This window comes from Meles meles, chromosome 20 (genome assembly GCF_922984935.1).
Source record: "Meles meles chromosome 20, mMelMel3.1 paternal haplotype, whole genome shotgun sequence".
Lineage (NCBI taxonomy): Eukaryota > Metazoa > Chordata > Mammalia > Carnivora > Mustelidae > Meles > Meles meles.
This window is the reverse complement of record NC_060085.1, coordinates 47,611,153-47,633,376: the sequence shown is the minus strand read 5'-3', so window position 1 is coordinate 47,633,376 and position 22,224 is coordinate 47,611,153. Positions and strand designations below refer to the sequence as shown.

The 22,224-nt window shown below is 41.7% G+C and overlaps 1 protein-coding gene across 6 annotated transcripts in view; it reads right to left on the bottom strand.

Moving 5' to 3' along the window:
- ITPR1 (inositol 1,4,5-trisphosphate receptor type 1) overlaps nucleotides 1-22,224 on the bottom strand; it is a 329,559-nt gene that overhangs the window by 202,699 nt on the left and 104,636 nt on the right. For all 6 annotated transcript variants that reach the window (XM_045991794.1, XM_045991795.1, XM_045991797.1 and 3 more), the window contains exon 5: nucleotides 5,699-5,814. In XM_045991794.1, coding sequence (XP_045847750.1) covers nucleotides 5,699-5,814 — 116 coding nt within the window. The remainder of the gene's footprint in view (nucleotides 1-5,698; nucleotides 5,815-22,224) is intronic.

The following is a 22,224-nucleotide window of genomic DNA, read 5'->3' as shown; positions in this document are numbered from 1 at the left end:
AGAACACAACTTGGTCTGTTAAACCCCTCAAGTACATTCTAAGGAATGGCCCATGCTGTGAAACGGTGAACTGACCAATCTTTCTGAAGGATTCTCTGGCCATGGTTCTCAAGGATTTTCAATGGGCGCCACTTCGATTTGGCAATTTTATTTACAGAAATTTCTCCTGAAAAGATAATCTTGCATACAAAGAGGTCCGTAACAGCTAGTTTCAGTACTGTAAAAACTGCCAGGATTGTGAATACCGCCCACCTCACAAGGACTGACTATGTAAAATCACAGTGTTGACATACAACAGAGGAAGTGGCCATGTGGCCACTGAACAGGAAAATAAAAGATTCTTATTCTCATATTAAGTGAAAAAAAGTGAGTTAAAGAAAGAGAAGACAGCAGTATTGATACTTCAAAATGTAGAAAAAGAGGAATACATGGTGGGGGGGGATGTCAAATATAAACCAAGACTATATTTGAGGAGTAAGATTAAGGGATTGTGTTTTTTTTCCTTTTCTTAATTATTTTTCATTTCTTTTCTTGTAATACTCATGTGTATTATTTCTACAAAAACCTCATCATACCTCTGTGACAGACAGCCTGGATTTTTAAAATTCATCTTAAGTGTGTTATGTTTTCAAAATTTAAAACCTAGGGGCGCCTGGGTGGCTCAGTGGGTTAAAGTCTCTGCCTTTCGCTCAGGTCATGATCCCAGGGTCCTGGGATCGAGCCCCGCGTCGGGCTCTCTGCTTGGCAGGGAGCCTGCTTCCTCCTCTCTCTCTCTCTCTCTGCCTGCCTCTCTCTCTACTTATGATTTCTATCTGTCAAATAAATAAAATCTTTAAAAAAAAAAAAATTTAAAACCTAGTAATTTAAACACCTGTTGCTCTTCTCCCTTACACACTGGGTTGAATTTCCAAGGGAAAAAATCACACTTAATGCTATGGTCTCTATCACCATGGTTCATCCTGGATACTACCATGCTCCCTAAGCAACATGAAGGTTAATCTTATCATAGCCACCTGTTAGCTCATGTCAGAAAAACAGAGAAACCATTATTCAGTTACTATAGAAAGGTCACTGGAACATGGGGAAAGGTTATTTAAGGTCAACAAGCTCTACAATGTGTAATACGATATGGAATTAAGGCTTCTGAAAACAAGCAATATAGGACCCGGGCTTCGGGAGACAAGAGACTCATCACTCCTCTGGCTTTTCCTAGTTTGTCAAGACTATGACAAATTAATGTAATTGACAGTTTCTCAGAACCAAAACAGTGCAGGTCAAAATGCTGTCAGCAAACAGTAGTCAAAGCCTTTGAACACATTATTTGATTTGTGAGTGGGAGAAGCTCATTTTGCCAAAAGACTTTTGAGAAATCATGACTAGAAGAGTCACAATCCAATTAGTCCTACAGAGGGAATGAACACACGGTAACCAGCCACTAGATGTCATTCTCCCTCAGAACGCTGTTTATATGTTGCTTATCCTAGTGAAAAGGAAGTCAAGTGGTCTAGACAACTAATTCCTTAAATGGCATTAATTTAAAATAATCTGACCTTTGACTGGGGTGCTGCACAGTAGTTGACAAAAATAAAAATGAAAACCCACTGGAGACTTGCCATCAACCCCGAAAAGTAAGCAGCTGCCCAAAATACAACATTTGAATGACTGCACTAAAACACGTACACAACTTCCAGACACTAGAGGGGAAAAAAGGTCCAAATAAGCAGCAAAGCAGGAAATGCACGAAGTCAACATCCAAGTCACACCAGCAACCCTAAATCGGGGGAAAGTACTAGTTTCCTTTTTAAAAAATGTTTTAAAGGGGGCGCCTGGGTGGCTCAGTGGGTAAAGCCTCTGCCTTTGGCTCAGGTCATGATCTCAGGGTCCTGGGATCGAGCCCCGCATCCGGCTCTCTGCTCGGCGGGAAGCCTGCTTCCTCCTCTCTCTCTGCCTGCCTCTCTGCCTACTTGTGATCTCTGTCTGTCAAATAAATAAATAAAATACTTAAAAAAAAAATGTTTTAAAGAACCAACAGCATGAAAGAGCTATTTCATTTTCTTTCTTTTGCTTTCTTTCTTTCTTTTCAAATGTGTTCAGAGTTCTTGATCACCTTCAAGACTGCATTTTTTTTTCAACTGTGCAGTTTTTTTCACAGTTCATTCATGAGAAGGAGCTCTGAAAGGAACTTTCACTGAAAGGAAAAAATGACAGTTCATTACAGGTTGCAAACGGGTGGCTAAAGAACCCCATCCAGCTTGAGACATTATTGTACTGAATGGATGTTTTAAACTTTAATTGAATTAGGTGCCAACATCTTTTGAAAAATTGAGATAGTAGATCTAAAGCATGAATTTCTAGCTCCTCTTGAAAAAGTATAAGAGGTGGCAGCAGCTGTGGGCCATGTCCCCACCCACCAACGGCAGGGGCACGGAATGGCCCCGCTCCGGACCCACACACATGCAGCCTTCACTTAGCAACCAGGCCCACCAAGTTCCTTTTATTCCAGTTGGCTTCCTGCATGGTCAACAGGAATCTGAATGTCCAACTTCTGCTGTAAGGAAAAGGAAGGCTTTTGAGAGGTACTAATAAGATCTGACAGAACAGAATGATTTTCCTATCAGAAAAAGAAAAGTCCAGGGGCACCGGGGTGGCTCAGCTGGTTGGGCCTCTGCCTTCGTCCCGGGTCATGATCCCGGGGTCCTGGGATCGAGCCCAGCACTGGGCTCTCTGCTCAGCAGGGAGCCTGCTTCCCCCCTTTCTCTCTCTGCCTGCCTCTCTCCCTGCTTGTGATCTCTGTCAAATCAAAATTAAAATCTTTTAAAAAAAAAAAGAAAAAGAAAAAGTCCAAACTACGAAAGATGTACTTCTTCCAAGATAACCCCACAGGCATAAGCACTCAACAGCTAGTGAGAGAGATGTGCAAAATTAAACAGTCTTGCCCAAACCATTCAACTAGATTGCCACAGTCCCAGCACAAATGTCAGGAGGATCCTGGGTCATCACAATGGTTGGGGGAGGTGGGGGTTGCTACTGATATTCAGTGCACAGAAGCCAGGGATGCTGGATGCCCTGAGATGCGTGGTACAATCCCATCTAAGGACAAAGCATCATTCTTCCTGTATAGTTGTATGTCTGATTGACATTTACATGGGTTAAAAGGCTGTCTGCAATTTCTGGGTCTAGCTCCTAACTCCACTTTACGTATCAACACAAAGCATAGTTTGATAGGGTTTAATTACCACTAACACATTTACCCAAAATGCAAGTGCTGTTTAATAAAGGGAGGAATGTACTTTGCATTCTTTGTAACACTACCAAGATCTGCTGACCGTTTTGGAAAATTACTTACAAAAAAACATACTTTTTAGTGGCAGTACTACAAACCTACCTGAGTCATAGTCTTTGGCTGCCTCATTCAGAGTTTATACAAATAGGAGTGAGCATTTACTTCCTTAAATCCCCTTGAGTAATCCTGCCCAAGCATTAACTAAAGCACACGATTATAAGATTTATTACTTTCCTCTTATTTCTTCTTTATAATTCATTTTTTAAAAATGTGGTGTCTTCAGAGGTTGTATTATGTATGAATGTTATTTCCTGTTTATAGAGTTACACAGTATTTTCTACTAAGAGGGAGTCTATTGAGGTTGAGAATGTCTGACCTAAAATCATGAAAACAATGACGCAATTCCTGAAGTATTCAAAGCAATCTATTTGTTTCTGTTCTCTCTTCTTCTCCTAACCTCTGACTCCCACAGATGCCTCAGATTGAGGCTTAGCACTTCTTTTTCCTCCAGGAAGCCCTCCCTGACTACCACATCACTCATACTTATTCACAGAGATGGATTTGGGTGCTCCTTCTAGGTGTTCCCACAACCTCCCAGGTGCTTTTAAGTTCACCTGTAATAGTACTTGCCATACTGACCTGTCACCACCTCTTTATTCCTTATTAACTCTTGAGCTCCCAGAGGGTTCAGACACTGTCACAGTTTTATCCTGATTACCTACCACAGTGCTCCTTCATTCAACAAATATTTCTTGAGCATCTACTATGTGCCAGATACTATCACCGGCACTGGGGACACAGTGGTGAACAAGCCAGCCATTCCTTTTCATCTTGTTGGGGCTGCCATTCTAATGAATGAAAGAGGATGATTAAGGGAAGTACTAAATGTAATTGAAGACTATCATCAGTGTTGAGAAAAACAGCAACTGTTGCAGTGCAGGAAAGCCAGCAGGGCATTACTGAGATAAGGAGATGCGGAGAGACCTTGCTGAGATAACACTTCAACAGAGATATGAAGGAGGCAAAAGTCTTCACTTAGGAAGAGTCAGGAGAAGAATGTTCTAAATTGACAAACTGAAAGCACAAAGGCAGCAAAATTGCTAAGAAACTATGGTGCTCAAAAAAATGAAATGAAATAAAGCTACTGGAGCAGAGTGAGTGCAGTTCAGAAGATTCAGAGGTGAAAGCAGGTGATCCAGCAAGGACAACATCTAGATTTCATTGTAAGTGCAATGGTGGTGACTGCCAGTGCGTTCTCATCCTGCACAAGCTCACTGAGGTTTGGAACCAGGTCTTTTCATCAGACCTAGAGCACCTAACCCCCGTCCAACATGGTGTGCAGGATCAAGAGGGCCCTCCGTGTGAGCCTTCCTTTACCAAATGCAGCTGGTCATGACTTTGCCATGTATTAGTCAAGGGGAGCCAGCGTGACAGATGACGGGGTAAGCTCCATGGGGCTCACAGATACAGTGTGTCTTTAACTATTTTCGCTAAGTCTCAAGAGAGACCTTTGTTTTTCAATCTGGTAGCAAGTATCTGAGTGCCTACTGTGTCTTGTAGGCATGAGAGACACAGCAGTATACAAACCTGACACAAACCTGTGCCTGCAAGTAGTTTGTTTACATGAGTGGGGGATAGCCAGCTGATCAAATACATTAGAAAGATTATGATAAATGACACTGAGAAAAATAAAGCAAGAAAGGGGGACAGTGAATGGGTTGCAATTTTAATACTACTACATTGGGTATATGTCATGTCCTTCTTCTAAACATCTCCAAGTAGTTCCACACAAATTAGCCTCACAGAAGAATTAGGTCATCTAGATACTAGACACTAGAAAACGATGTCACTACTTTACAGACAGAGAAATACACTCAGAGAGGCTCAAAAACTTGCTCATGGTCACAGAGCACATCAGCAGAATAAGCTTATATGGCAACTAGCAGTCAAGATAAAACAGTGATAAAATTTATTAAGCACTTATTGTATGTTGCAGGCACTGTTCATGTGCCTTTCATGTGTCATTTCATATAATTCTCACAACAATCTCTTGATGTGGATATTATTCCTATTCCCCTTTTATAAGCAGGTAACGAAGGCCCCAAAGAGCTGATTAACCTTCCCAAGATCAGCACTGAGTGAGTCTGCTTCCAGAGCTTGTGCTCCTAACCAGTACTGTCACTAGAGTTATCCCCGAAACGGAATGCCTAAGAAAACAGTGACTCTCAAGGGATCCCAGGGGGACTATGACCCATCTCTCCTTAGAGTCGGCTCCCTTTTAGCCCTTTATCAAAGAACACAGGAAAGCCTGTGCCCAGAGCTGGAGGGTTGCAAAACTAATCCACCTCACTCAGACACAATCCAAGTGGCCGTTCCTAAGACCCTTGTCACAGACAGGTCCCTTGCAATACGTACGTGTAATTTGTTGAGCAATACGGCATCTGTTGTGCTGTTGGCCCCTGGCTTGGCAGCTTTCCAGAACTGCTTCTGGGCAGAGTAGCGATTCATGGGACATAGCTTAAAGAGGCAATCTAGAAGTGAAACAAATAAGAATGTTTTTGAGGAAGTATATGCATCCAACCTATGAAAAAACATTTACTCTTAAATATAGTTACAAGGCCCTTTTAGGAGCCTCTCCTCTGACCTTTAATCTATGCCACCACAATGTGACCTCACATTGTGAGGAATGTGAGGAAACTGAGGCTTTCAAAAAGAAAGTCAATTCATTAGCTACTGTCTCCCAGCCAGTTAGTGGCAGAGCTAGGACTCAGAGTCTGGGGTTCTTAAAGCTACCCCATAGTTATCTCCTTTCCTTTGTGATGGACAGACAGGAGAACAGACACCCTAGTCATATGCAACAACACAAGCATTTTCGTATGCAAATACAACTCTCTTCAATCCAACTACATTTAAAAAAAAGAAAAGAAAAAACTACAGAAGGGGCAACTAGGTAGCTCAGTGGGTTAAGCCTCCAACTCATGAATTCAGAGTTGTGAGTCCATGCCCTATGTTGGGCTCCACACTGAGCATGGAACCTACTTAGAAATAAATAAACCCTAGAGAAGCTTTTTTATAGGGACCTCTTGGGTAGGGATCTCTTAGGGCAGTGGTCTCTTGAGCACCACATACAGATGATTCTCGGGGGCAGAAATAAAATATCTGGGGCTTGGAGACAAACAGCACAAGCCCTTTCCCCTCAGTGTTAGTGTGTCATGATGTGCTTCCATGTGGGTGTGCCCGGGCTCATACAACTTCGTATACTGTCTCAGAGAGTAGGTGGAACCGGCCCTCACAACAGACTACCGGCTTCAAAGTATTTCTGCAAAGAAGTCCAACCAGCAAAGATAATGGTAATGCAAACTGAGCAAGTAAGAAAAAGGCACAATCAACTCTTGTTGCATTCCCTTTGTGAGCCACTAGACGGGGAAAATAATGATGATCAAAAAAAAGGAAATTTGAAATCGCCTAGATAATAAACCTAATAAAACCATTTAAAGCATTGTCTCTAATGATGAGCCTAACCCTACAGTACCTCTAGGCCTCCCAGCAGGATAATCATAATAGGATAATCCTGATAGACAGGATACTACACTGTTTAATCTTAATATTTTCATCAATGTTCACTTTCCTGCTTGTTTTTATAATGTATACAATATATTAGTATAGTAACGATATACAGAACTTTCAAACATATACATAGACATAGTTTAGGGGTGTACTTGTCAAATTTTTGATAGGGACATGCCATCAAAAAAGTTTAGAAATAGTTGCTCTAAAAAACTAACACAAAAATTGACACTGTTCCCTGAGAAGTTTACATTTTGACATATTTAGGTTTTCAAGAGGTTAAGTATTTATAGAGTAAAATTAGTAACTCTGGAATGAAAACCTTGGTTTGGAAAAAGTATACCCTGAAATATTTCAGAACAAACTTCTCAAGGATATTCAATCTAATAACCACACACTTATTCTCATCTGTTCACTGAAACAGATTCTCTTAAAGGACCTCAAATAGGAAAATACCTAATTATAGTTTACACCAAATATCTCTCTCAAAGCAACAAAAATTCATTTGCTATCAGGTAGGTAGACACAATGGCTTTGCTCTAATTCCAATCACTGTTTCTTCTAGTTAGGATCAGTGAATTTTTACAAAGTACTGCACAATCACTTGACACTGTTCAGGAAACAAAAAATAAAAAATAAAAGATCATTTAATTGTAAAACTAAAAAGTACTTTCCCCCTTTCCATAATCTTCTTCTTCACTAAATATTTCTACTTAATCACAAGCAGTTACAAAGTAAATATAAAATCATAGATATCCGCCCTTATCAAGAACATAATTCTTAACCCATTACTCAAAGTAATCATTAGGGCATATGAAAGATGCCATCTAGATAGAAAACAAAGGACACCTCAGGTAACCTATTAAAAGACAGAGCTGCTATCCCCAACTCTTATGAAAGCCACAGGTCACTGTCATTTACTGTATTAGTGGCAACTTAATGACATCATTAAGACACTATCCCTACCAGTTTCACCTATGTGAACCCCCCCCCCCCACTATTTACCCATGAACAAGAACACACAACCATGAGACTATTGGTCAGCTTTAAAGGTCCTAGCTTTGGTGGTGGACAGAGGTGGGCTGGACAAAGGTGACTTCCTTGATAATCATGTGACTGAAAGGACATTCAAAACATGAATGTCTTCAATATTAATATTTGACACAGAACTCACTTTATGGGCCAAATAAGGTGAACAATTTCAAACTTCATCAATAATAAGAGTAAAATGGTCTGCATTCTTTCCTCCAACACACTTCATATGATAATAGCTAAATGGTATGAATTGCAAACAAAAGAATTTAAGTTGGTTCTAGGAACAACCAGGCTGGAATCATAATGCCAAGGGATTAACATGCAATGGAAAGTACCATTCGACAAGTGTTCATGGGACAGCCAAGTCCAACGCCCCACTTAAATAAATGGGCTACAACACAGGCTCAAAACTTCAGGTGACTTCACCTTCATCTAGGATGAGAGTGTCAATTTAAGTACTAACAATCCAACCAAAGCCGTGCCGTAACTTCCATACCGACTACTTTCCTTGGACAAAACAAAGCGCTGCATTGGGTGAAGCATATTTACAACCAACCAGCTATGTAAATATAAGAGATGCTAACAAACTAGTAACAGAACCAAATTAGCCTTGCTGATTTTGTCCCGTCTTCCCAGTTGCTTAGCAACTGATTCAAAGAGAAAATTAAATTAAGCAATTCAAATGTGATGTTAAACTAACCTTCCAAAATTCTGCAAGTCAGCGACTCCACATTGCCCTTTGCTACGTGGATGGCACAGCAGGGCAAAATTAAAGTTCCATTGGATTCTAATACTGTGCTAAGTATAGGAATACACAAATACAGGAAATCCAGCAGAAGAATATATATAATACATATTTGAGAGAAAGGAGTACGTGTGTGTATGCATGTGTGTGTGCATGCGTGCACATGTGTGTGTATTATATACGTGTGTGTATACACACACACACGTGCGGGCACGTGCACATACACAGTGGTCTGATCTCACCCCAAAGAAATGCCACAAAGAATACCTTATATGACAAGTGTTATTTTAGGCCTTTGAAGAATAAACTAAACTAAGCTTTCAAAAAATTACTCCTGAATATTCCTAAGCTTTTACAGATGCCATACTGGGCTAACACAGAAGTTGTTAGCTGAATAGAGGGTTGGGTTAGGTGCTGAAGGGCTGAGTGGGCTGGAACCCAAATTCAACAGACCATGGGGGATCTTCTGTGGTTTAAACGGCAGCCCAGAGCTTGGCTGGAAGGAGAAGAGTCAACTGCTTGAAGATGCATTAACTATGAAATGAGCACTTGTGGGGCATAATTAAAAGAGGAAGTCAAGGAGGCACTTGGGTGGCTCAGTTGGTTAAGTGTCAGGCTCTTGATCGTGGCTCAGGTCTTAATCTCAGGGTCATGAGTTCAAGCCCCACATTGGGAAACAAAACAGAAAGAAGAAGAAGTCAAGAGGAGCCACAGGTGTTCACGCAGTCCTCTGCAACCAGGTCCCTGGGGGTGAAAGCAAAGAAGTCCTCTGTGGGGGGGGGTGGTACACCTTAGGGACTAAGCCAGATAATAAAGGCTGCCAGAAGAACAGCCAAAATCCCACCCCCTCCATACCATCTTCCACCCACATCCGTAGAATTTTGAACTCTAGAACGATAGGCTCCTGAGCGCAGACATTTTGTCTGTTTGGCATGCACTCATAAACCAGGGCCTAGGAGTCCAGAAGGAGCGCAGCGATAGTTGCTAAGTTAGTGACTACATTGTGCTGTCATCTCTATAGCTCCCCAAGTGAGGACAGGTATGTCCTCTCAAGACACCTCCAGGTCTATGCCCCTGGGAATCTCTTCACTGACTCAGTTACCATTTACTAACGTGCCTGCTGTGGGCTGGGAGTAGTACAGGGTGCTGAAAATACAACGCTGAACCCAGCTCACATGTTTCTTAATGACAGCAAAAAACTCAAGACACAAGTTGAATGGCATCCAGTCAAAAGTACTGAGGAGGAATGAATGCTGTACTGCCACAGTGTGGCCACTGTGGAGACGTGGCATTTACACAGGGTCATCAGGATGGGCCCCCCTAGGACAGTGGCATTTGACAGATGGCTGGAGGGTGTGAGGGAGCCACCTTGATAAACATCCGGAGGCAAAGCTTTCCAGCCAAAAGGACTAGCAAGTCCAAAGGCCCTTAAGTGAAAGAAATTTTGAAAAGGTTAAAAAAAAAAAAAGAAAGAAAGAAAGAAACGATGGCCCGGAAGGTAATAGGCAACAGGGTAAGTTACAAGATGTGGCCAGAGAAGCAAGCAGACGCTGCTTTACCCAGATGGTGTAGACCCTGGTGAGGCAGGGAATTCTTATTTTAAAAGCAGTGAGAAGCTACCAAAGGGCTTTAAACAAAGAACCTCGGAAGGGAGCCTTGTTTTTTGGTGTTGGTGCCTACTAAGAAAGGGAAGGCTAGGGAGGGGTGAATTTGGGGAGAAAAGTAGAAATCAGTAATTTTTAACTATGCTTCGTTTGAGATGCCTATGAAACATCCAAGCTGAAATGTTGAGTAAGCCATCCATCAACTAGCAGGTGGAAATACAGTAGTTATTTAAGGAGTGAGGGTGCGGGGTGGGGGGGCGGTGAAGAAGGATAGGGATGCTGAAGAGGAGAAACGTCAAGGAAGTCAGCATTACAAATAGAATTTAGCTACCCACCTATGACTAGGGAGGGCAGAAAAAGACCACTCCTCTCCCCCTTTCCTTCCTCCCAAAAGAAAACAGAAAACCCAAATCCATCCTCTATGAAACTCCGTTCGATCTTCCCAAGTCCCAAGAAATGAAGATGGAAAGAAGATGAAGGAGTGGAACTTGACAGAGAGAAGTGAAGCCTGAGTGTCTGCAGAGGGATACCAGGGAGAAGGAAGCCAATTTTCCCAGTGGAACCCTGGAAGAGCTCAGGAACCCAGGATGACACTGTGCGGGGCACATCACTCCCCAACCTGGAGCAAGGACAAAGGGCTCCAGGGGCTAAGCATGAGGAGCAGGAATGACCGGGGATTCCATCCCCCCGCCACATGGAAACATACTGAAGCTTCCAGAGGCAGAGAAGACTCAGCACATGCTATGAAAGAGTTATGTAAACAAAGAAAAATGAGATTATTACTAACTCCTCAGGGAAGCTGCACATTAAAGTCCAGTATGTTGGCAGCTCAACAGTGAACAATATTTACGTAACCATAAAAATCCAAGACTGAATATTATTTGTCTAGCCAAAAAGAAGTGGTACAATTCTAATGGGAGGACGGAAGAGAAGCCGGGAGTGTCGGAAAGGCAGCCTCGTCTATAATAACAGGAAGTCAGCAGAAGGTATTTATAATAGGTTCATCTACAGACATCAAGAGACACACATCATCTAGAAATACAGGGGTAAATGCCAGGAGAAAATGTTAAAATATTCTAAATTGTTGCCTCTGGAAAGTGGGAGGCAGGAGGCGTCAGACATAGGACTGTTATTTTTATTCTGCATTTTATCAATATTTGAACGTCTTTGAGGCAAAATTCACATAACATAAAAATAAACCATTTTAAAGTGAATGGTGAAAAGCATTTAGTACATTACAAGGTTGGACAACCACTACTTCTAGCTAGTTCCAAAACACTGTCATCACCCACAAAAGAAAGCCCCATATCTACGATGTTCATTTCCAACCCCCCATATTTCACTTTTTAAAGAATGTGTACCTATCAGTGAAAATGTTTAACTTTTTTTGAGCAACCCTTTTGTAGTCAAAGGCATCTCAGCTCCTGTTGAGTTACCACTCTGCAAATAAGTGACAAAAGGCAGCAAGCTGGATAACGTCACAGATCAGCAGGGATACAGAACCCTTCTGCACTGGTGATGGGTACACAGACTAGCGGCTACTAGGGATGAGTCAAGTTCTGTAGATACACACAACCTGTAACATGTAATCCGGCAATTCTGCTCCTGGGCAGACACCCAAAGACATGTCTCGCTGGCCCCGGGTCTCCCACTTCCACTTGAAGGAGAAGGTTCTAGGGAAGAGAGCCATGAGAAGTCACACCTGCTCTTAACTGTACTGGCTTGGGAGTAACACAAAACCTGTATCACCAGTCATCAGTGATCACCCATCACCTGACCTTACCATGCTACAAGGAGCTAAAAAGTGTACTTCAGCGGAGTGCCCAGGAAGAAGGCGTTTGCTGGGTATATAGCCAAACTCTACGGCTCTCTGTCCTTCAGAATGCCAACAATCCATTTCACCCTCTCACCACCATCCACCAGCTGGTGTTGTAGCAGTGAACAGATAAAAATAGTCCCTTCTCTCATAGAATTTGAGCTCTTCAAACTTATTTCAATGACCAAAAACCATAAATAATCAACAATCTATCATTTTTTAAACAAAATTCTTTATTCAAACATCATATATAAATGCAACTTTATATGGGAGGAATCAAGGGGAGAGTTATTTAAGTTACAAGTATGAAAAATTTAAGTGTTAATCATTCATACATTGCCTTCTTTTGAAAAGAAGAGAAAGAGGAATAAAAATTTCAAAAGAAAAGACAACATGATTAACAAAGAAAAGGCAGAGGATTAATTCCCCAGTAAGGGAGTTAGGATTTAAAAAGAAGTGTTGAAAGGGGACTACAAAACAGTCCAGTATTTTAACTATTCTCCCAATTCAACTTTACTGCACTGAAAGTTTCACAAGGATGAATAAGGATGAACCTGCCTTATTCAACATTCTGTCCCCACTGCATCCCGTAAAATACTGGGCCAAGGGACAAATGGATACTCCAGGAGGAAGAATACTCTAAAATGGCAGTTCACAAAAGTAAAACCCACTCTAATTCCAACAGAAGCCTTCCATGAACAAGCAATTAACTGCAGCTCACTAAAAGAGGAAACCAGTACGACACATTGTTGGGTCTGTTGCTTGCTAATCACATTTCCCAAGTCAAGACAGGAGCCCTTTGAAGTTAAGTGACATTTTCCAATTGGGACTGCCAAATAAACCTTCCATTACCTGTCTATAAAAAAAATATACACATTGCTATTAAGAGACCAAGGAAAACGAGGTAATATTTTCCCATTTAGACAACCAGGTGCTTTTTCTGAGTAGAAAACTCGGGACAGATAACCGTTTGAGAGTACAAACTTACAAGTAGTAGATAAGCCCTAGAGATCTAATGCACAAAACAGGGAATGTAGACAACAGTAGTATACATCATAATCATCAAATCTGCTAAGAGAGAGAACTTAATTATTCTAAACAATAAAAAAGGATAATTACATAATGTGATAGAGAGTCTAATTATTGCTACAATGGCAATCATATTACAACATGTAAATGTATCAAATTATCAAGTTGTATACTTTAAGTTTATACAATGCTATATGTCAAATATATTTCAATTTAAAAAAAATTCAATACCCAAAAAAAAAAAAAAAAACTCAAGCTGACTACAAGCAAGGCTGTTATCCTCTACCTTTATCATCTTGCCTAGTTGTAGTGCCATCATTCACAAACACAGTAATAAAGTAGAAACACAGGTAAAAACATTCACAAACACAGTAATAAAGTAGAAACACAGGTAAAAATTCCTTTTTGATCCAGTTTAGCTCAACCAAGTAAATTTTTATTTACTTACTTGCACGCATTATTGAAAATGGATCAGCTTTAACCCAGAGATAGAAAGTAAAAAAACTACTAAGTTAAAAAGCAAGACCTCTTCCCACTCTACAAGACAAAAGTGCACACAAGTTCTTCCAGCTGCAACCTCCGCACAGGCATCTGCCAACCACTGGGATGTCAGATGTCGTGCCCTCTGCACCCGGACGGACAGAGGCAGAGACCCAGAGCCAGTTAAAGATCACTTTGACAGCAGGGTCAGTTGTCCAGGGGCAATATGCAGAGTGTATCAGTGAAGAGCGATTGGTCACTGCAACAGAGGCAGCCCTCTCCCCGCCAGAAGTGTTCCCAGGTTCCCAGGCAAGAACCTTGCTGTGCCTCTATAGCTCCCTTAGTGCCTGAGCCTGGCTGCCTCCCTGTTGATTTTGTGAACTCCCCAATATTCTGCCAGTAGTTTGCTTCCTCGGCTTATCTTAGTTTCTATTGTTTACAACGGGAGAGTACTAGCTGAAAAACCACTGCACTCTGCTGGCAATGGAAATAAACAAAGGCTTTTACCATCACCAAAGAGAATGCCAAAAAGTAAGAGATAGCAAATCTGGGAAGTTGGGGGTTCCCGCCCTGGTCCCACCCCTCACTAGCGGAGCAGTGTTGCCCAGGTTTCTACAGTTCTCTTCCTATAATAAATGAGTCATCCCTAAGGATGACTACATCATCCACAGAGCCTTGAGACGGGATGGAGTAAGTGGAAGTGTGTATTTCAGGTCAGGTCAGTCACAGAAAATCCAGACATGGACGTCTGTGTACACTGCTCTGCAATCTAGCTGACTGGGTTTAAACCTTAGTTCTATCATGTTAGCTGTATGAACTTGGAGAAAATCATTTCATCTCTGCAGGCTTTTGTCTCTTGCCTATAAAAGGGCAATAACCACAACAGCGAACTACAAACTAACTTAGAAGATTAAATGAACTACTTCATTTAAAACAGTACAGATCCTGACATAGAGAAAACACTCAATAAATATTCACCCCCGTGATAGAATGGATAAACAAACTGCATATTCATTCTACACTGCCACGCTGGGAGGATACACTGTAACAGATAACCAGCTATTGTCATACACGACAACATGGATGGATTTCACAAATTATTCTGAGTGAAGGAAGTCAAAAGCAAAAAAAAAACAAAACCAATTTATACTTAATAAACCCATATATATGAACTCAAAAATAGGCGAAACTACAGAGTCTGAATACTGGTTATCTTTGTTGGGGGTGATATTTCCTGAGAAGGGGTACCTCCTGAGGTGCTAGAAGTGGTCTCTACCTCAATGTGGGTGGGGGTCATGAGAGAGAGAGAGACTGTGTGTGTGTGTGTGTGTGTGTGTAAAACTTCAATGAGATCTGCATTTAAGGTACACGTGGATGTGTGTGTTTAAAACTTCAATGAGACCTGCTTTTCAGGTACGTGTGTGCATATGTGTGTGTGTTCATGTGTGTGTAATACCGCAATAAAAGATAAAAATGAAATAGCTGTTCTCCTAAAAAGGAGTATTAAACACATTTTCCCTTTATGTGAAAGGTTAACAATAGTGTCTGATTTCCATTGCTGGGAAAACAAGCTTTGTTTTGTCAGGGTTTTGGGTTGGGCATTTGCTGGTTTATAATGGAGAGGAGGAAAGGCGCAACAGAGATTACATCATTGACTCCCCAAATGGTCTTGGTTATTTGTGTTACTTGCAGGACACCCTGGGCAATGAGCATTCCCTGGCCCAAAGCCTAATACCCAGAGGGACTGTGACCGAGGGAGGCTTTTCTCTGCTGATTCCCTGTATTATCTAAATATAATACCATTAATAGGCAGAAGTTTAAAAATGCAATCTGCAACAAAATTCTCAGATGTCTATTTGCTTCAAAATAATCAGGGAAAGGGGAATAAAGGATAGAGATGAAACAAGACTGGCCATGAGTTGGTTAACTGTTAATGTTGGAGTTTTGGTATGTGGAGGTTCATTATACCACTATTCTCCTAGCTAATATAAGCTTAAAATTTTATATGATAAAATCATCTGTGAAATTTCAAGTATGAAATTTTTATAAAAACCACACACGTATTCACCAGGCTCAAAACAAGGTTGTTTTTAAGTTAAAAGGAAAGAAGGAGGGAAAGAAGGAAGCCCAGCTTATTTATAGGTGTATATATATAAAATATAAACAAACCAACCTGGTCCAACTTGCCAATCTACCTGAAAACCAATATACCCTGTAAAGGAAGAAATAGATGGAGGGACTGGTCAGATAAGAAAGACAATAGACTAGAAGCGTCTCAGTGGCTCAGTCAGTGGAACATCTGACTCTTGGTTTCAGCTCAGGTCATGATCTCAGGGTCATGAGCTCAAGCTCCTGTGTGGAAGGTCCACGCTGAGCGTGGAGTCTGCTTGACATTCTCTCCTTCTGCCCCTCCCCCTCTGTAATGCACTCTTGTGCTCTCTCTCTAAAATAAATAAATACATCTTTAAAAAAAGAAAAAAAGGAAATACAATAGACTGAAGTGCACCCAAAAATGACAGGATGCCCAGCTCTAAGATCTGTGAAGGGGTGCCTTTGGCTCAGGTCATGATCCCAGGGTCCTGGGATCGAGCTCAGCATCAGACTCCTTGCTCAGCAGGTATTCTGCTTCTCCCTGTGCCCCTGCTGCTCCCCCTGCTTGTGCGCGCGCATGCACACACACACACACACACACACACACACACACACTCTCTCTCTCTCTGTGTCAAATAAATAAGAAAATAAATCTTTAAAAAAAAAAGATCTGTGAATACCATGTAATTCCACGGACTTTGGAAAGCTTTGCTCTAATAGAACTCTACATCCTTGGCACCTCTCAGAGTTAAACAGCTCTGGCTATTTAAACAACTATAGCACTTGTGAACCTCCGAGAATATGTCAAATCTTCTACAAAAGGGCATTTAGAAGGTCTGGAACATCTAGTCTGAAAGGAGTTACATAAGCTATTGGACTGGTCATCCTGGGATCCTCCTGGAAAAATACTTTTACCCTTAGAAATTCCCGTTACACAAAGGAAACATACGCTGTCTCAAAGTAATTGGATTTTTCCTTCATTCAACAAACATTTCTTAAGCGCCTGTGTACTAGAGATAAAGAGTAAGTAAAATCTGGTCTTGAATGTCCTCAAGGAGAGAGGGGAGCCAACCCGTAACTCTAGAGTGTATGGAGCAGAAGGTCACCTAATCCAATATGGAGAGAGATGGGACAGTCAGTGAGAGAAGGTCCCTCAACAGAGCTTTGCAGGATCTACCACTGCAGTCAATGGGCAGGGAGGAAGAGGGACCGACAATTCAGAAAGAATGAGCAATCTGTTGCATTATGTGTAGCATATTAGCCCAGAATTAACTTACTCTGTGATGTGGGCCAGACCTCCTGATATGGCCCACAGTTCACAATGAGAAAGGCTGATACCATCAGCCTGCTCCTACCACCCCCTACCCTCCCCTACCTGGAAACCTGTGTCTTCTTCACTGGTTCTCCACCTGGTGTTCAAGAAAGCACAAATCTGCCATTACTGGTATGCATCCATCTCTCCAAACAGAGATAAAAGGGCAAGTAAACACCAACAAGCAAGAGAAGACATGGCCTCATTTGTCTCGCTCTGGTCTTTTCCTTACTGGTTTCCACTGAAGACCCAGAAACCCAACGCAGTGCCCCCTCAGTATTTCTCCCCAACGTGAGGACTTCCCAGACAGTCCCCACCATGTGTGAGCAGGGCCTCTCCTCCACATGTTTTTGACTTTTTACTTATTATTCATACCATCAGTGAAGAGATTCCTTCCCAGGCGGCCCTTTCACTGACTCTAATCCATCAAAAAGGAATTACCCAAATGAATCAAGAGTCGAAGAGGTCATTTACTTACCCTAAATGAAGAGAAAAGTCACTTTCTAAATTTCATGACCTAGGTTTCCTTTCCTTACACTTTATTTTTACCTTTGCAAACACAGACTACCAACAAGCAGCCTCTTGAAGTCAAAATATTTGCCACGAATGAGGATAACTAAACTTTTTCTCTCCCCAAAACACCTACCTGAAAGATACACATTGCCACCCAAAAAGGTGCCTTGCTATAATAGAGGTTCTCCAAGAAGCACCTCTGAAATGAAAACCCCCCAAACAAGATGGTTATACCAGGGTTTCTCAACACCACTATTGACAGCTGCGGCTGTCACCTGTAATTGTTGTGGGGGCTGACCGTGCACTGTCGGATTCTTAGTAGCACCCCTGGCCTGTACTTTTCAGGTGTCAGAAGTTACCCATCCCCCAGTTTCTTATGATCCAAAAATGTCTCCAGATGTTGCCAAATATCCTCTGGGTGGGGCAAAATTACCCCTCACCGAGAACCACAGGATTAAACTGCCCTTCCTATCCTTCTTGAGAATCAGTGCCCTCAAGTTACCAAAAGTGACAAGATGGACTGATAAAGACAGCAGAGAGAGGCAAAAGCATTCTAGACCCTTACAAATTTTGTCTCAGAAGCAGCTATTTTGTTTGCTATACTTGAAATTCTACTTGACAGCTGGAATTCTCTCTCTGTAAGTGACTGTCCTGCATAAGACCCTGCAGGGTTGTGATTCTCTAGGCCGGCTAGTCCTCAGAGTCACGTGGGGGGCTTTCAAAATAATACACGGCTCTGGCCCCTCCCTAACAGATTGAATTCACTGGTCTGAAGGTTGGATCTGAGCAAGGTTTCCCACCCAAACTCCCCAGGAAGTTTCCACTCAGAAGAGCTCCTTCAGGACTTCACATGGCAGCGGTGTGCTCAAACAGGGGTAGGGCATCATCACCAGGGGATTTTACTAACATACTGATGTCTGGAGGGAGAGTGGGACCTAGGAATCCTCATTTTTACCAAGTTCTCCAGGTGCTTCTAATGTGAATGGCCTCCAATCACACTCTTAGAAACAGTGGCCTGTAGAATAAATGAATTCTAAAAACAGCACTTCTCGGAACTTTAATATGCAGACAAATCATTTAAGGATCTTGTTAAAATGCAGGCACTAATTTGGCAGCTCTGAGGAGGGATGTGGAATTCTGCATTTCTAACAAACTCCCAGGTAATAAAAAGTGCTGATCTGGGGATCACTCTGCCTAGCAGGGTTCTGACAGACTCCAGAGACGGCCAGCAACTTGGATCCCCAAGTCCTGTAGGTACATATATCAAAGAGCTTAGCAAAGAAAATGTTCAGATTCTTCAAAGGTTCAGGCATGGTAGAAAAATCGTAGCCAGGAATGCGTGGCCCTTCTTGTGGTCCATCTCCAGCACTCCTCCAACCAACGTCCCACTTCGGCCATTCCAAACTACTTACAATTCTCACAAACGTGTGCCATATGTCACTCTTCCATATCTCTACCAAGTTGATCCCCCTGCCAGAAATCATCTTCCCATGCCAGCATCTCAATCAACAAAACCGTCATTTTCTGCCCTGGCCACTCTTCGTCTATTGTGCTTTAGGTTCACCTCACAGTTCAGCTCCCCAGGGAAGACGTGAGTGTCCTCCACCCTACCCTCCCTGCCACACAGGATCCAAATAGTACCTTCACTCTAGGACTGCCTCATGACTTGTCTGTGTAATCAGTGTGTGGACTCGTGACTTAATTCCAAAACATCTAACATCGTTCTAAAATGTATTCAGTAGAAAAGGTTCTTTTATCTCCCCGGATTAAAAAATATATATATTGGGTAAGATGCTAACAACAGCAAGACATTAACTATCCCAGATCGCAAATACTGCCAATTCAGAAGTTACAAGTATCGAGACCCATTTAATGATCAAAGTTCCCAATATTATTTGGAGCTAAGATTCCACTCGTCCCAATCCCGGTCTTATGCCTCCATCCTCCCCACCCTACTCCCATCTTGCCTACTTTACTTTGGATCCCATCTGGGTAATGGCAGGAGATGTGGGAAGAAGGGCAGTAAAGTTGCTACTTGGCTGGAGGTATCAAGTTGGCTTCATACACCAGACTCAGATGACAGATGCTACATCTGACTTTTCCATTCATTGGACAATTTTTCCTAGATTTTTATTTATAAATAATTGCAAACTTACAGAAAAGTTGAAAGAGTAGTAATACATAAACTATTCTCTACCCAAAGTCACATTTTGTTAACATTTTGCCCATTTACTTTACCATTCCTATTCTATGTACACATATAGAATATAGAATACTTCATAGGTATGATATATGTGAATCACATATGAAATAATTTCCTGAACCATCTGAGAGTAAGTTGCATTACATTATGCCCTTCGCACATCTTCCCATGTCCATTTTCTAAGAACAACGATATCCTCTAACATGACCTCAGCGCATTATCAGTTTCGGTACATTTAACATTAATCTTATACTTCTATGTAACCTGTAGTCCACATCTCTACTTTGTCATTTGATCTAACAATGGCCTTTCTAGCACTTTTCCCACTCCAGCTCAAGATCCAGTGAGGACTAGGGACTACATTTACTTGTAACGTTACTGCAGTTGATCCTCACCTATTATGACCGTGACATTTAACAACACAATCCCCTATTTTTTTAAACTGAGCAGTTCTCATCTGGGGTTTGAGGTTTCCTCACAGTTCAATTCCAGCTGGAACACTACATGAAGGATACTGTACCCTTCTCAGGGCGTCACTTCTGTAAGGACATGGTGTCCCTCTGCCTGGAGATCAGTCTGCCCAGGCTAGAGATCCCTCCTCTGCAGTCCCTCTTCAGGGGAACCTGATCTATTCTGGCAGTCACAGGCCCTCTTTGGTCACTGAAGATCCAGCACTGTGCCCCCAGGTTCTTCTCTGCAGAGGCCTGCTGTCCAGCTAAGACAATCTCCATACCGACTCTCTCACACATGGCCCATCCACACCCAATGAAAAAATCATGAATTCTTTGCTTGGGCACACTGGGCACACTGACACCCATGTCGCAGAAATACTTTTTTACTTATTATTAACACACCTGGACAGCCCCTTTCATCCCCCAGATAGTCCCCAGTTGGAATCAGACACCCCCATCTCTTCCCAAGCAGAGGAGACACATACTTAGTTTCCCAAATATAATCCAGTTGTAACGCTTTAGAGATAATGCCTACATAAATGCTCAGAATCCATCCTCAGGAATTCATTGCCCTTTGTGCCTTGGTGCTTCAGCAGAGACTTCCAACTTCTGCCCTGTCTACCGATCCTCCTACTTTCCACCTCCACAATTCTGCAAAGGCCTGAAAATACAGGCTCTGGGTCTTATTCATCACTGTGTTTCAAAGGGCTGAGCCAGTACATAAACCTTCAACAACCTTTGTTGAATGAATTATAATGCTCCCCCACCTAGAATACATCCATAGATATAATCGAAAACTGTCATCTAAAAAAAGAGGTCTTCCTCCCGAAACAAACTGAGAGTTGCTGGGGATTGGGGGGAGGGACAGAAGGGCTGGGTGATGGACATGGGGGAGCGTATGTGTTACGGTGAGTGCTGTGAAATGTGTAAGCTTGATGATTCACAGACCTGTACCCCTGGGGCAAATAATACATTACATGTCAAATAAATAAGTAAAATAAAAATAATAAATAAATAGGTTTTGCCTTATTTCCTTCCCTATTACCGCTTTGTTCACTTGTAGTTTTAGTCAAAAACTGGTATTTTATATGTGTTTCACTTTCATGTTTTGTTAGCAGTAAGCTTCAAATTTTTCCATATGTACTCATTTTTTAATTGAGATTTCATTCATATCCAACAAAATTCACACTTCTAAACTATACAATTCAGTAGGTTTTTTGGAAATTCAGAGTTGGTTTAACTATTACCACTATCTAATTCCAGAACACGTGCATCACCCCAAAAAGAAACCTCAGGCCCATTAGCAGTCCTTCCCCATTCTCCAGACCCTCAACAACTAGCAACTCCTACCCTGCTTTCTGCTTTTATGGATTCTGGACATTTCACATAAATGGAATCACAGAACACATGGTCTGTTGTGACTGGCTTCTTTCATTTAGCATAGTGTTTGTAAGGTTCATCCACGTTATGGCATTCCTTTTTATGGCTGAATAATATTCCACTGTATGGAGAAACTACATTTCTCCATATATCAGTTGATGGACATTTCAGTTGTTTCCATTCTTTAGCTATTAGGAATAATGCTGCTATGAACACTTGTGTACAAGTTTCTATGCAGACATGTTTTCAATTCTCTTGTGTAAATACTAAAGGTGGAATTGCTGGTCATAACTATGTTTAACCTTCTGAGAAACTACCAAACTGTTTTGCAAAGTGGTTACATAATTTCATGATCCCAGCAGAATGAGAGTTCCAATTTCTCCAATCCTCACCAACACTTATGACTTCCACCTTTGACTCTAGTCATCCTAGTGGTTCCCCTTTGTATTTCCCTAATGACTAATGATATAGACTATCCTTTCATGTGCTTATTGGGCAACTATACATTTCCTTTGGAGAAGGGCCTCTTTAAAGCCTTTGCCCATTTTTAAAATGGAATTTTTATTTTTTATTTTTTTTTTAAGTTTTTTTTTTTTTTTTATTTGACAGACAGAGATCACAAGTAGGCAGAGAAGCAGGCAGAGAGAGGAAGGGAAGCAGGCTCCCTGCTGAGCAGAGAGCCCAATGCGGGGCTCGATCCCAGGACCCTGAGAT